General features: G+C 50.8%; 1 protein-coding gene across 1 annotated transcript; it reads left to right on the top strand.

Annotated features, from left to right (window-relative positions):
- Nucleotides 1-5711: 5711 nt before the first annotated feature.
- On the top strand, nt 5712-14129 carry PRDM13 (PR/SET domain 13). The gene is made up of 4 exons (XM_055591472.1): nt 5712-5974; nt 7519-7650; nt 7940-8060; nt 11605-14129. Exons 1-4 carry the CDS (start codon nt 5831-5833, stop codon nt 13311-13313), a joined length of 2106 nt encoding a protein of 701 aa, XP_055447447.1. The 5' UTR covers nt 5712-5830; the 3' UTR covers nt 13314-14129.
- The last annotated feature ends 830 nt before the right edge of the window (nt 14130-14959 follow it).

Below are 14959 nucleotides of genomic sequence, written 5' to 3'. Positions count from 1 at the left end.
TCTTAGTTGTGACATTCAGCTGGGTGTTTTTTTTTTAATTGTTATATTTCTATTGCTATCATAATGGCCATTTAATGAACTTCCATCGCTCACAGGTTGTCCTAGGAATTACACAGTGCCTGCTATGCAGCTTCCCTCCTCCCTCCGCCCCCGCCCCGCCCCATATGCACCACTGGATCATGGGTTAAAGGAAAATTCTGTGCTTCCTGAGATTTACATGTTTTTTTCTTCAGGAGGTGGGCTTGATTGGGAAGAAAGGAAGGCTTTAGGCCCGTGGAGGAATTGAAGAGAGAAAAAAATGTTTGACTCATGGCTCACCAATGGGGATTGTTCATCTGTCACATGGTCATCTTCTCTGACCTGAAATCCTCCTTGTAATTGGAGAACTCACCTTCCCATCAGGCAAGGAGGGGGAAGTGTCTCTAGATATACTGAGTTTGGGAACCAATTTTGAGTAGAAATTTACTACAAAAAACACTGGTTATATTATTCCTTCTCCAGATCCACACATCAACTGCCTTTTCTCTTCCTCTTTTTTTCTCTTGCTGCATGTAGATTTTAAAACAGAATTAAATCTCAAAACACATTCCAATTAAAGGGAGTGGGGAAATACATTCTTATGGTACCAAAATGACACCAAAAGTGAGACGTCTCCATCTGGCCCCAAGCTTAGAAACAAACAAGGAAATCCAGATAATTCTTTAGTTTTCATATGTCATTTCTGGCTTCCCTGCTCCTCAGGGGCTAAAAGAGGCTGTCACTGCTCTTTGCTTAGACAACTGTCCCAGCCTCAAAGCAGACTGATTTCCAGCCTTTTAAATGGCCTTGTCTCCTTCAGCTCAGAAACCCAGCGGCCTCTTTGGAGATTTACAAGAGAACATACATCTGACTGTATGTTCATACACATATGATTGTATAGAGACACATCATTATGCTTGTGATTTAACTATTGTGTGTGTATTTTACACACACACAAACATCAGAAAATACTTTTATTGACTTATTTGGGTGTGAAGTTCTCTTTAACATACACAAGAAGATACTTTTGTTTCTTTTGACTTTTTCTCCCCAATTCAAATACCAAATTGTTCTTATTATTGCCCCAAGACAAGACAGGGTATGTTCTTTGGCGGTGGGGATGGGAGGCAGAGATTAAGAGAAAGAAAGCCGAGCTCTTCAAGGGGGGTGGGGAGGGGGAGAAAAACCGTCTGGGAATCTCAAGAACATCTTTATTTCGCCTTTTAACTCTCCGCCTTTCTGATTAAAGAGTTCAGACCCGCTCCCCCGCCCGCGTTCAATTATCCCCAACATCTTTTCTCAGAAGCTGTCACCACCACTTGCTGAACCACAGCCCCATCCTGAGCCATTAGCCAGTCTCTTTTCCGTTTCGCTTTTCTTTCCTCAGTTTCTCCCTGCAAGCTTTATAAATCTCCCTTGGAGGAGGAGTGTCCAAGCGGGTGGAAGTCTGAACACAATGCAACCTGAGAATTTCTGTCACTCTCTGCATATGCTCCTAAGTGCTTTAATCCCAATTAGGGGCGGCTGACACACGGTCCTATTCATTCCCATCAGCTCTTGAATACATTTGCCTAGAAATGAACTTCACAAATAGAGGCGCTCCTAAATGTGCCCAACAGCAAGGAAAATCGAATTGAGTGCGGGCTTATTCGGCAGCGGCCGGCAGAGGAGCGTTGAATGTGGAGGTGCCCCGAGACATTGCAATTCAGCAACACGCTCGCTGACTTTTCTTTGCACCATGTCAACCGAAAGAACCAAGAAATAAGTTGGGGGAACTCCGGTTAAAAGGCAACTTGAGAGGGACTCTGAATACTTTTATTGAGCCGCTTCCAATGAAGGACTTAAAACACAACAAAAAAGGCACCACAAAACCCACCAGCGGCGTCCGGGCTGCGTCCTCGGCGCGCGTTTGGAGTCTCCGGCTGCTGCGCACCCACCGGCCTCTCAATTAGGGGAAAATGGCCCCGTCGCTGGCGTGTCATCTGGTGGCGTTCCCAGAGCCCGTCTCCGCCGCGCTATTCAGACCCGGCCTTAATGTCCCACCCGCGCCTCGGGGGCAGCGCAGCTGGTCCGCACTGACCCGCCCGGCCGGCCGGTGAGGACACCCTCGGGGGGCATGCCCCCGGTCACCTCTGGCCCCAGCTCGGCGGAGTCCCCAGGCCTCTGCCTCCCCCGCGGTCTCGCCAGAGGTCCTGGACCTCGCGCCCCTCCCTCCATCCCGGGGTTTCTGGACTCTGCGCACCGAAAGGGTGGTGGCGTTGGTGACTCCCCAACACCCGGGCCCTCAAGGTCAAGGCCCGCGGTGAGCGGGGAGTAGCCAACTGGGCCCCACTAGGATCTGAGGCACCAGGGCTTTGAGCCGCGGAGACCCCAGCTCAGCGCGAAGTCTTGCTGGGGCTCTTTCCCTAGAAGCGGAGCGCAGCCGGGTTACACGTGCGCGGCGCCGGCAGCGTATCCAGCCCGGCGCTCCGACGCCACCAGGCGCGGCCGGGGCTGCCCCCTAGCGCTGCCCGGCAGAGCACCGCGGCGCGGTGGGGCTCGGCTCGGGGTGGGCTGGTCCCGTGGCGGGAGGGCCGCCGCTCTCCGGCGCCCACGCCTGATTGGGGGCAACCTGTTACCGGCACGCAGGTGTTGGCTGCGCAGTTCCGCGGTGGGCAGCGAGCGGGGCCGCCCACAAACCCGCCTGGTCCCGCACCTCGGCGTAGAAGGGATTTCGCTTTAACGGGGCCTCTGGACGCCCATTTTCAGTCCATAAAAAAGCCGAGTGGAATGTTTTGATTGAGTCTCAACATTGTCTTTGAATAAGGCTGAGACCATGTAATTAATGTGTCTTTTTAATAAGGGACAATACGGCCGTTCAAGCTATTTAATTTCATTTAATTTTCCATCCCATTTGCTGCACAGCCCGCTTTTACTTTTAACACCCAGCCTTTCACGGCCCATCTTGCTCCACTGGGCACATTAGATTGGTTTCACCCTTGCTTTTTAGGGGAGGAAAAATAAAAGAAAATGTGTTCCTTTCCTCCTTTGTGGACAATTTATTTCACTTGGGGAACTTCAACTCTGAGCCACAGGACAGAATAAAACTGGGCGAGCTGGTTTGAATGCCTCTGGCGCAGTCCCTTTCTTCTCGCGGGGCTGGGAACCAGCCACAATTGGCTATATTAATAAATAACTTTCCTCACAGTCGGCCTTTACATGGTTCTATTGATAAAATTGTTCGCGTGTCGTTCACGCTTTTTCACTCATTAAGGAGGGCCGGGGAGGAGCCCCGAACCCAGGCCCCGCGGTCGCCCCTTCCCGCTCACAGTACTGGTAATTTAAACTGGGTGTCATCCCGGAGTCGCCAGGCCAGAGGTTAGAGGGACATGTTCATGGCTTAAATTTATTGCCCTCCACTCTTCGGAGCCGCTTCCTCTTCTCCTCCCCTCCCCTGACTTTTGCCATTCATGGGCCGCTGGATCAAAGGCTCCCTCCTCTCTGTAGCGGCCAGCCTTCGCGGCCCGAAGAGCGGGCAATTGGAGGGTTAAGAATAAAAAATCCGCGGCAGTTCCCTTAGAAAGGAGCCCTGGGCACCGTGTGGCTGCAGGGATAGAGGAACCGCAGTGTAGGGTCTCTCGGATCCGCCAACTGGCTCTTTTCCGTCCCAGCTGCAGCGTCTACACTGGCCTTGGGGGTGCCACCTAGCGGCCATCCGTGTGTCACCACCTCTCCCGACTTGTGATACACTTAAGACCCTTGACTTGGCTTGGATTCCCTTGTTAGACAAGCCGCGAATTTTGGAACGCCCTAAATTCATTCACTCTACAGATCACTGCTGTTGACCTTCACATAAACCCTAGTGAATTGCAGAATGGAAACCAAGAGGCTGCATCATTATTCCCATTTTACGGATTACGAGACTGAGGCTCTGAAGCAACTTCCCGAAGTTTCCTCGAACCTTGAGTGACGGAGCACAGACTGCTCGAGCCTGAGTCTCTTGACCTTGTCCAGTACTGCGAACGCAGATCTCCAACGAAGGGTCCCGCAGGTAGGGCCTGGTGGGACGAACTGCTAAGTTACAGGTGTCGCCACCTTGCGTCCTGCCGCTGCTGTTAATCACAATTATCCCCACCAGTGCCCTAAGAAACACATGTTCGGCCAGCAGGGCCAGGTGGGGATTTCGGCGTGGCGACAGCAGGGAGTCCTCCTGCATCTGCGCAGTGGTTGGGCCTCCAACAGCAGGCCGGATCAGGTTCCTCCTTGGAATACCGACTCCTGGGCATTGCGTTTGGGGAGCAGTGCTCAGGATGATTAGCACCCCGTAGGTGCCGGCAGAACTGTCACAAATATCTAATGAACTCAATCACTCGGCTATCGTTCGACAATAATACGGTAATTGTCCCCACACAAATCGGAGGCTTCTCTAAAAGAAAAGGAGGAGCATTCTGGTTGAACTGCGAAGTAATGCAGGAGAGGCGGGTTCGATCCCTGGGTGAGGAAGATCCCCTAGAGAAGTGAATGGCTATCCACTCCAGTATTCTTGCCTGGAGAATTCCATGGACAGAGGAGCCTGGGTCGGGGGTGGGTTGGGGGCTATGGTCCATGGGATTGCAAAGAGTCAGACACGACCAAGCGACTGAGCCCGCATGCACTGTTATCAACGCCCGCCTCGCGCCTCTTTCTGTGACCTTTGCTAGAGTGCCTTTAAAAGAAATGTATGGCTTGTTGGTTCTGCGGAAATTCGCCCCAAGAAATTCGTCCTCGTTTTAAACTTAAAAGCGTTCAGGGCTTGAGTCTTCGTTTGGCCTGCAGGGGAGAAATGATTAAAAACCCAGCCAGCAGAACCCTTCTTCAATCCTCGGGTGTAGTCAGGGCACACGATCCCCACGTCTAGTCCCACGGCCTCTTCCCATTCTCCAGAGAAAGTGCAAGCCTGGGGGCCACCGGGGAGCAAAGGTGCAACTCTCGTTGTCTCCCAAAACTAGTTCGGACTCTTCAAACTGGACAGAAGGAACGATAAAGTGGTTCTAAATAGACGACTGGCCTGAACCCAATCCCCTGAAATGGTAATATGGCCGTTATTTAAAAAGTGTAGGTATTTTCTGGTGTTTTCCCATCAAGTACCTGCCTAATTTCTGTATGGCACACGCCAGAAATCAATAGAAGTTAACAAGTCCTCCAAACAGTCCCCATCTCTTTGTTTAATCTCCTTTACAATAAAGCCAAAGGGGAGAGAATTAAAAATCTTTGAAGTAGACCAAGGCTCAAAGGAATCAGCCAAGTAGACTTAAAGTAGTCACTTATTTCCCAAAACTGGTTTGTCGGCGAACAATAAAAGGAAGTAAAATTTATGGAGAAATTATACAGTGGATTTGTCACTTAAAATATCGTAACTGTCTCGAGGACAATACCCCATGCTGAGGATTAATGGTCCCGCCGGACCTTTGATTCACCAGCGCCTTTTCTTCGCCCTTGACAAATTGGATTTTTAGGAATGGGAAGGTCGCCTGGACCATTGTGCGCCAGCCATTCAGAGGCCTCGATTATGCAGGGGGCTGAGGGAACCACTCCATGTGACCCTCTCGGGTGGGACTCTGCAGCTGCTCCGCAGCGCAACTCTCTCACCAAACTCCGCGCCCTTCCGCTCGCGGTGCCAAAAGGCGCACGCCCAGATTGAAAAGGCGCAGTGCATGCCCGGCCGCGTCACTCTGCGGGTGCAGGACGCACGTCGGGGCGCGGCTCGCCGGCTCGTGCGCGGCTCCGGCTCTGTCACTCGCGCCCTGCCGAGGACCCCGCGCACCCGAGCGCCTGCCTGGCGGCGGCGGCAGCAATGCACGGAGCCGCCCGCGCTCCGGCCACCAGCGTGAGTGCCGACTGCTGCATCCCAGCCGGCCTGCGCCTCGGGCCGGTGCCCGGAACCTTCAAGCTGGGCAAGTACCTGTCAGATCGCAGGGAACCCGGGCCCAAGAAAAAGGTATTAGCCAGTCCGACCTCCGCTCTCTGCCACTCGTTCGTCTCCCTTTCTTTCCAGCCTAGGAAAGGGGTGGATAGGGTTAGGGGAGGAAACGGGTGACTGAGCCGTTACCTGCCAATTCTGCCAGGTGGAAGGGGACTCCGATCATTTCCCACAAGTCGCGTTAACCAAGAGCTGGACTTGGGCCAGGCTAGGGGAGAAGATATGGCTGAGAGGGGACAGCCCCTGGGTGGGGTGCAGTAGGGTCTTTACGTGCTGGGACCACTAGGAACTCCCGATTTCCCCGGAGCGCTAGGGTCTCTGTCGCAGAGGCGCAACCCCCCCCAACCCTCCTCCCCGCCCTATCCAGCCTCTCTTGGCAAACGTGCCTTTTCTCTTTTATACAACACACAGGCGTTGAGGACTTGTTCTTTTTTTAATCTTCTGTCCTTCAATAAGCTAATTTGAGGCTTAAATTTAGCTTCAGATAATTTAATCTCATCGTCTCCGAAAATTTTATCCTTGGAGACTCTTAGTTCCTAGAACCTCCCCAGGTGTTCCCTTCTGCGGATGTCTGCTTGTGGATTTGGGGCGAGTGGAGAGAGGATGCGCCAGGCAGCGGCTCTGACGCCGGTTCCGAGGACCAGGAACGTCCACCCAGGGGTCACCTGGGCCCGGCGATTATAGCCGGGCTCGGAGGGGCTAGGATCGCAGATGGGAGGCTTCAGGGTCAACCTGCCAGCTCCGACGTCCCAAACAGCGTCGCGACCCCTGACCTGAGAGGAGTACTAACAGGCTCCCGCCCGCCCGGCCGCCCTGAGGCGTCCCAGCGGGACGGTCGGCCAACTGCGACCGGGAATGAAGACAGAAGTCCGGTGACTTGGGGAGGGGGAACTGGGAAGAGGACCCGGGACTACAGCTTTCTTGTAAGGCGCTGCTCGGGGGCTCGCCGGCCGGACCAGTACCTGGTTCTTCTCGCAATCTTCCTCTTCCCGGCGGAGTAAAGCCTAGCTCGTCGCCAACCACGCCTTCTGCTTTAAACGCGCTTTAATTGCTTTTAAATGACCAGTCAGCCCGCGGCCGCTTTGTTCAGATACTTTCGCCGCGGGGCTTGCAGGCATCTCCGCACTTGGGTGCGGTGCCGAGGGAATGAGGAGACACGAAAGGAGGCCCGGGATGCCCTGTGTCCTGGGATTGATTGTGAAACGTCTCTTGCCTGGCATCAGGACTGCTCTCAATACCGCGAGAGGGAGAGCTAGGGTCGGGGTGAGAAACTTCTGGGTACGAGGTGCGCCCAGGGTATATGTGACTCGCTCGGGCGGGATGCTTTCACTCGCGCTGTCAAGGTGGAACAAGACGGGGAACTGTTATACTAGCCAGCCTCTCCTCTTCTTCCCTCCCCCAAGCAAGGGTCCTAAGGACTTAACCCTCCTCCCAGCAGCACACGGCGGTCTGGCCAAAGCGAACGCAACCATTCCTACGTCGGGTGGTGGGGGGCTCCCCTTTCCCTCCAGTTGTGGGTCCGGCCGTGGCACCGGGGAGAACGACCACTGCTTGTGTTGCAGGTGCGCATGGTGAGAGGGGAGCTGGTGGACGAGTCGGGGGGCTCCCCCCTGGAGTGGATAGGGTTAATCCGGGCAGCCAGGAACCCCCAGGAACAGACTCTGGAAGCTATTGCCGACTTACCCGGAGGACAGGTACTGTGGGCTTCCCCCCACCACCGCCAATTCTATCTACCAAACTGTCACTGATGTTAAGAGCAAAGCACTTTAGCTAGAGGTCTCGTTTAAACATCCCAACAACCCTATAAGGTAGATACTATTATTTTCCCCATTTGAAGAATGTGGGACATAAGGTTCAGAGGGGTCTAATAGCTTTTCCAGCGTCACACAGCGTCGGGGCTGGGAATGGAATCTTTCCTCTCAGTTGTTTTTTGACCAGTTACCCAGGAAATGACTGCAAGCTGTCCTGTTCCTTGCGTCCCAGATCTTCTATCGGGCACTGAGAGACGTCCAGCCAGGGGAGGAGCTGACCGTGTGGTATTCCAACTCCTTGGCGCAGTGGTTCGACATACCCATCATTGCTACTCCAACGCACGACGAGAAAGGTACCGCAGCTAAGAGCCTCCAGGGCCAGCGCGGGTGGGCGAGAGTCCAGTCCTCCTCCTCCTCTGGTCTTTGGGGGTGGGGGGGCAACCCTAGACCTGAAAGGCCTTTTTCTTACTCTGTGTAAAACTGAATTCATACTCCCAGTCGGAATGGGCAGAGGCGACGTCACCACTACTGCTTTTAAATCAACAGTAAATGCTAATAGACCATAGTAATCTCGCTCTTGATGTCAAGGAAAAAATACTCATGAATTTCATGCGGGTCGCCCTTTCCGATAGCATACCCAAAGAGACAATTATTTACTTACTTAAGAATCCATAAAGATGCCTTAACATATTATAAGGATAACTACATCATGAGCTCCAAAAAATGTAGCTCAAACCTGGAATGCTTTTAGAAGGTGAGGGGGATCTCTTCGTCGGGTTTGGAGGAGAGTAATGGATTTCTACAGCGTTTTTTAGAAGCATTACGGTACTTACAGCCGGTCAGTTGGCAGGTACTGAGGCCCTTCCGTTTAAATGGTATTTATTCATTTCCCTCTCCCTACTTAAATCGAAACTGGGATGTATCCCAGTTTCTTCTCAGATTTATTTGATCCCTTCCAAAGCCCACAGCGGATTCATGCAAATTAAAATGCAGCAAGTAACTAAAGAAAGAAACATTTTCAAACCTCCTCTAGGACGCTGAGAAACACTTTCTGTGGAAAAAAGCTGGAAGGTGCTAAAATAGTTAAGATTTCCAGACTCCCTTTTATTGCACAATGCTTCTGTGATTTTCTTTTTTCTTCACCAGTTGTTTTAGTTTGTAATTTCTTCTAAAAGACATAGTTATATTTAAAGTCAACATCACAGATGCTGTGAAATATTTTGACACATTCTCCTGAATCACCTGCTTAATCTCATTCCTTTAGAAATAAAGAATTTAATACAAGTGTGGGATTTAAGAAACACTTCATGAATAAGACAGAATGAAATTAATTCAAAATGATGAATCACTTCACTTCAGAGTATCCTTGTCCTCTGTAAATTAATTCTATTGATTTTGTGGGTAGACCTGTATGTACAGTATTCATAAAAGTTTTCCTAGATTTTTCCTTCTATCACATAACATTCTCTTGTCAACTTCTTCCAGTAAAAGAGAAACATGACAAAAGCCCCATAGTGGAGAACTCTCAAATCTGTCACTATAGAACAATTCCAAGGACTACTGGCCTTTGGGGGCCAGGAATTTTTGCAAAGGACACCCTTTCTTAGACACTCTTAAATAGTACAAAAGCAATTTGTTTGAGTGGTGGCCCTCATGTTTTCATTTCAGTCAATAGAGCCTATAAACATCATATGGTCACAAATGTCAGAACAGACACCATTTCCCTTTTGGGGAATCTGTAGGTTATTTTGAACCCTGATTTCTCCAGCTTTCAGATGCTTGAAATCTTGATAACCTTGGAGATGCATCTGAGAGAGGAGGCAAAATCACTTACAAGGTGTGTTGATATGTTTGGCACAGGTTGGATTTCAGAATCAAGAGAACATGTCAGCTCATTAGGATAAACTAAAAACACATAATGAAACACAAAACATACATTGGCTTAAACCCTGAAAAGAGGAAGAAATAAGTAGAGACGGCTGCAATTCTTCCAATATTGGCTAACCCTAGTGGGTTTCAATTCCATAGTAAGATTAAGGAAAATACTCTTTGTTTTAGGAACAGAGCTGAGTCACTTTGGGGTAGCCTCGGAAAATGCCCTCTTTAAAAAGGGGTGATGAGAGGGAGGTTCTGAACTTAGCAGAAAGGAGGTTACTTAAGATATTAAATCAACACACCCACCAAGAGAACTGAGAAAGTCTTCCTTCTCTATGAAGATTTATTTTACATGGCTGTTCAGTACAACAAACATGATTTTTATCATTGAAATCATTGGAATGATTTTTATCTGTTTTCCATAAACAATGAGGATAGGTCACATAGGCAAATCGTCTTCCTTTCTCCGTTTTCTTTCTGTTCTACCTTAACTTCAGCTAGAATAATCTGCTCCTTGAACTTCCACCTTAGTTATCTGGAAAGAAGGATGACTTGCTTTATCCAGATTCAGGAGTGAAATACATGAAGAGAGGCATATCTGAAAATTTCTCCCATTGTTGTTTCTGTAGTAATGTTTCAGAAGTTTAAGCTGCTGGTGTGCAAGGAGGAAAAATTTAACTTTCCCATTACATTTAATGAAACTGATGTTTACTTTGTATACTTTCTTGTGGCTCAACTAACTTCTTTCTTATGGACATCCTTCCCTTCAATCAACCAATTATTATCAAATAATAATTGGTTATTAATAAACCAATAATCAATAAACCAAGTATTATCAATCAACCACAACATTTAAGAAGAAACCCCACTGCAAGCTTGCTTTCTCGGAAGCGATATAACATGACGTTTTAAAGTGAAAATTAACTTCTACCATGTGATCAAAATCTGTTTAATACACGTCTTTTGACTGTGTTCCCAGACCCTAGCAAAATTAAACAACTAATGTTAATAGTATTAAACACACAAGGAGGTTTGATGCCAAAACCCATGTGTGTAGTCCCTGACAGAGAACTGTGTACTTATCGAAAGCTGAGTATCTATATTATTCTCTCTCTCTCTCTCTCACACACACACACACACACACACGCACATACATTGATATTTTCCAAGAATTTTACTAAGCTTGGATTTGTGCAGCTATCTAAGAGTTAATTAATAACCAGGTGGAACAAATGACAAGACAATGCATATAATCCTTCTGTTTTTAGAATATGAAGACCTAAGACTTTTTCTTTTCTCCCATCAAATTAAATGGGGTTAAAGAGGAAATAAAGATGCAAATAATTTTGAAGAATAGCAAATCATAGTCCCGATGTGGTCCTTCAGTTGGTCACGCTCCAGGAAAATCTCAAGCAAAGTGTTTAAGACTGGGAGGGGTTGGGGAGGGTGGGTAGTGGACATAAAAGACATTGTTCTGTGAAAAGGAATGATTACATATGGCCCATACATACAGGATATTGTCTCGCCTGGTAATGAGGCGCTCACGACCATTAGATTGGCCTTTGTTCAGTTTATCCAAACTCCTTGACATACGCCACCTATTCTGCAAACACCAACAGATGGGCGCAGGCACAGCACAGCCCCACACTTGATTTAAAGCAACAGCTGCTCTCGGCTCTTCCCCGGCTCTTTCAAGCCAGCCTCCCTGAGCACTGCCCTTCCAATGAAGATATGCTCGGATGGCCCGGAGAAAGTCTTCGTTGGAAAGGCCCAGGTCACACCTCTCGGTCTCTGAGTAGTCCCAGAGAATGGAGATGGTGACAAAGTTGGCCTTTGGGGGCTTCTCGGAGTCCTTGCTACAATGGGGCTACCGAACTCACTTATTCGCCGGTACCCAAGAATACTTATGCTTCACCCCATACCGCTGGTCAAAACCTGGGCTCTGCCTTGGGCGCGCTGGCGCTTTCTTTCTCTCGCTTGTTTGCTTCTCACCGGGTCTCCTTTTCACTGTTTGTCGCCCAGGGGAGGAGCGCTACATTTGCTGGTACTGCTGGAGGACGTTTAGATATCCCAACAGCCTTAAAGCACATCTACGTTTCCACTGCGTGCTCAGCAGCGGCGGGGGCCGCACCTACCTGCACCACGAGCACGCGGCTCGCCAAGGCGCTGCCCCGGCCGCGGATGGCCTCCGCCTTTCCCCGAAACCCCCGGCATCAGATTTCGCTGCGGCCGCCCCGGCGAGCACTCTTCGACCGCACCCGCAGGTCCCACCGGTCCCTCAGGCTTGCGGAGCGCGGGAGAGCATCAAGCGCGAGGCCTCCTCCGCGCCCTCCGCCACGTCACCGACCCTGGCCAAGTGGGGGCCGTCCAAGAAGGGAAAGGAGCAGCCGGACCGCGCTCTGGACATGAGTGGTCCCGCCCGAGGACACGGCCACTTCCTTGGCATCGTGGGCGGTTCCCCAGCGGGGGGCGGCGGCCTCGCTTTCTACCCGGGCGTGCGCTCGGCTTTCAAGCCTGCTGGCTTGGCCAGGGCAGCCGCCGCCGCGCACGGCGACCCCTACCGGGACGAGGGCGGCGGCAAACCCGGGGCCGGCCTGGCTTTAAGCAGGCTGCTGGGCGGGGGACGGGCAGGCGGACACCCGAGAAGCGGGGAAAACCCGGCGGCTGGCGGCGCTGGCCACCACCATCACCACCATGCGCACCACCATCACCATCCCAAGTGCCTACTCGCGGGGGACCCGCCGCCGCCTCCTGGCCTGCCCTGCTCTGGGGCTCTGCGCGGCTTCCCTCTGCTCCCCGGGCCCCCGGAAGAGGCGTCCGCCTTCAAGCACGTGGAGCGCGCCCCGCCCGCCGCCGCCGACGTGCCAGGAGTGCGTTACGCGCAGCTGCCCCTCGAACGCTGCTCGCTGCCACCCCTCGACGCGGGCGGCCTCAAAGGCTACCCGGGTGGCGAGTGCAGCCACCTGCCGGCCGTCATGCCGGCCTTTACCGTCTACAACGGGGAGCTCCTGTACGGCTCACCAGCCGCCGCCGCTTATTACCCGCTCAAACTGCACTTCGGCGGGCTGCTCAAGTATCCGGAGTCCATCTCTTACTTTAGTGGGCCCGCGGCGGCGGCCGCTCTGAACCCGGCCGAGCTGGGCTCCCTGGCTAGCATTGACCGAGAGATCGCCATGCACACGCAGCAGTTGTCGGAGATGGCAGCCGGGAAAGGCCGCGGCCGCCTGGACGCGGGGACGCTGCCCCCGGCCGTCGTGGCGGCGGGCGGCGCCGGGGGAGGCGGCAGCGGGGGCGGCAGCGGCGCGGGCAAGCCCAAGACGGGTCACCTGTGCCTCTACTGCGGCAAGCTGTACTCGCGCAAGTACGGGCTCAAGATCCACATGCGGACGCACACGGGCTACAAGCCGCTCAAGTGCAAGGTGTGCCTGCGGCCCTTCGGCGACCCCAGCAATCTCAACAAGCACATCCGGCTGCATGCCGAGGGCAACACGCCCTACCGCTGCGAGTTCTGCGGCAAGGTGCTGGTGCGCCGCCGGGACCTGGAGCGCCACGTCAAGTCTCGCCACCCCGGCCAGAACCTGCTCCCCAAGGCGTCCGACGGCCCGGGCCCCGAGCCTCACTACCTCCCGGAGCCGGGAGAGCCCAAGAGCGACAACGACAGCGACGTGGACGTCTGCTTCACCGACGACCAGAGCGACCCCGAGGCCGGGGGCGGTGGCGAGCGCGAATAGTAATGAGTCTTTCAGGGAAGGCGGGAAGTGTGGGGGCGTGGACAGAGAGAAGAGGGGGTTCTGCTGTGGGAGAAGAGGAGCTGCTGATGGTGAGAAAGACCCGGCGGACAAAACCGGTTTGGTTTTGGTCGCCCGCCAGATTTGGAACAGTGAGCGGTCCCAGGTCAGAAGCTGAAAGTCTGAGCAAAGGTTTAGAGGCGTCTTAAAGAAATTTTGCCTTCCGAGCATTCCCCAGGGCGGCGGGTTCCAGCACACTCCAGGCCCCTGAGCACCGCGAACAGGCTACCCTTTCGCCAACCCAGGTGGTTGGCTCTCCAGGTTTAAGATCACATGAATGGGAAGCCACAGCGCCCTCGAGGGCGTCGATTTTAACTGCCGCGTATTTTTAAATTGTTCTTTTTTGTGAAGAAAATTGTGCCTTTTGAAACGACGTTTTTCTGTGTGTATTTTACATTAGCATTTCACTGCATAGGCAAAATAGTAGCCGCAATTCGGTAGATGTGACATCCATACACTTGTTTCCATCTCATCTGTTTTCGTGTCAAAGACTCCGCCTTGACGCAATGAATATATAGTGGTAGCAGGTGTACAAATTGGTCAAGTTGCAATTATTTATAAGAGAATGATGACAAATGTAAAATATCTAAAGCATGAGTCTTGAGAGCACGCAATATATAATTTTAAAGAAAATGCCCTATTTGGTAGAGAACAAATGTGATGTATGTTGTTTTATAATGAATGATGTAAAGTGGATTCAGTATTTTGGTCTTGGTTCCAGTTTGTGCAATCTTTAATAAAAATAAATATTAAAAACAAGAGTTTGTTCACTTGGCAGGTTCAGCAGATCTTTTAATGAAATAATTTAATTTGAAAGTGGCTTTTGAGGCGACTCTATAATACAGTAAATCAGGGGACATGAATACTTTGATTATTCATGAAATAAATTTTAAGTACTGTTATAATAGGGAAACATCATTTTCAATACGTGCATTTCACAGGCTCCCAGATAGCAGGCAAAATAATTGTTTGCTGAAACCATTGTTAATCATGCTGTGTTTTCATCTTTATGGAAAGAAGCTAATGACCTTCAAGAAAAAAACACACCCACACACAATATTCCTCATCAAAAAGAACTGTGCAACCCTAGAATCACTATTTTTTGTTATGTACCATTTTGACAGAACCTCAAAAGCAAAAAAAGGAAAGCAAAAAAAGGAAACTTGAATAGTGCTTTTATGATTCGTACATTTTCATATTCATTCAACAAATATTAAAGAAGGATCTATTTTATTAGAAGGGCTGATCTATTTGTTTTATGTAGGTTCCCAGGTTCCCCCTACCTGAAGTACATCTTTCAACAATCTCCTGCTGTCTGAATGGGTCCCATTTTACAGAAGAGGCAATAATACTCTTCAAGGTCACTACTGGGAGGCCCATAATTAGGAAAACTTAGGAGCAGTGACTTTATTTATGGGTATACAAAATTAATGCTAACTAATGGAAGGATATCATAAAGAATATAATTTTGTGGGCTAAAACTGGAAAACACCTTCTCCCCTACCTCCCATTCCTTTCTCCACATGCTCTCTGGGGTTTCACTGCAGTTATGTAGGAAGAGGAGGATTAGTTACACCCCTTGGCTAAGG

This window comes from Bubalus kerabau, chromosome 9, assembly GCF_029407905.1.
Source record: "Bubalus kerabau isolate K-KA32 ecotype Philippines breed swamp buffalo chromosome 9, PCC_UOA_SB_1v2, whole genome shotgun sequence".
NCBI classification, from domain to species: domain Eukaryota; kingdom Metazoa; phylum Chordata; class Mammalia; order Artiodactyla; family Bovidae; genus Bubalus; species Bubalus kerabau.
The sequence above is the reverse complement of the archived record's forward strand: the minus strand, read 5'-3'. Positions and strand labels throughout refer to the sequence as shown.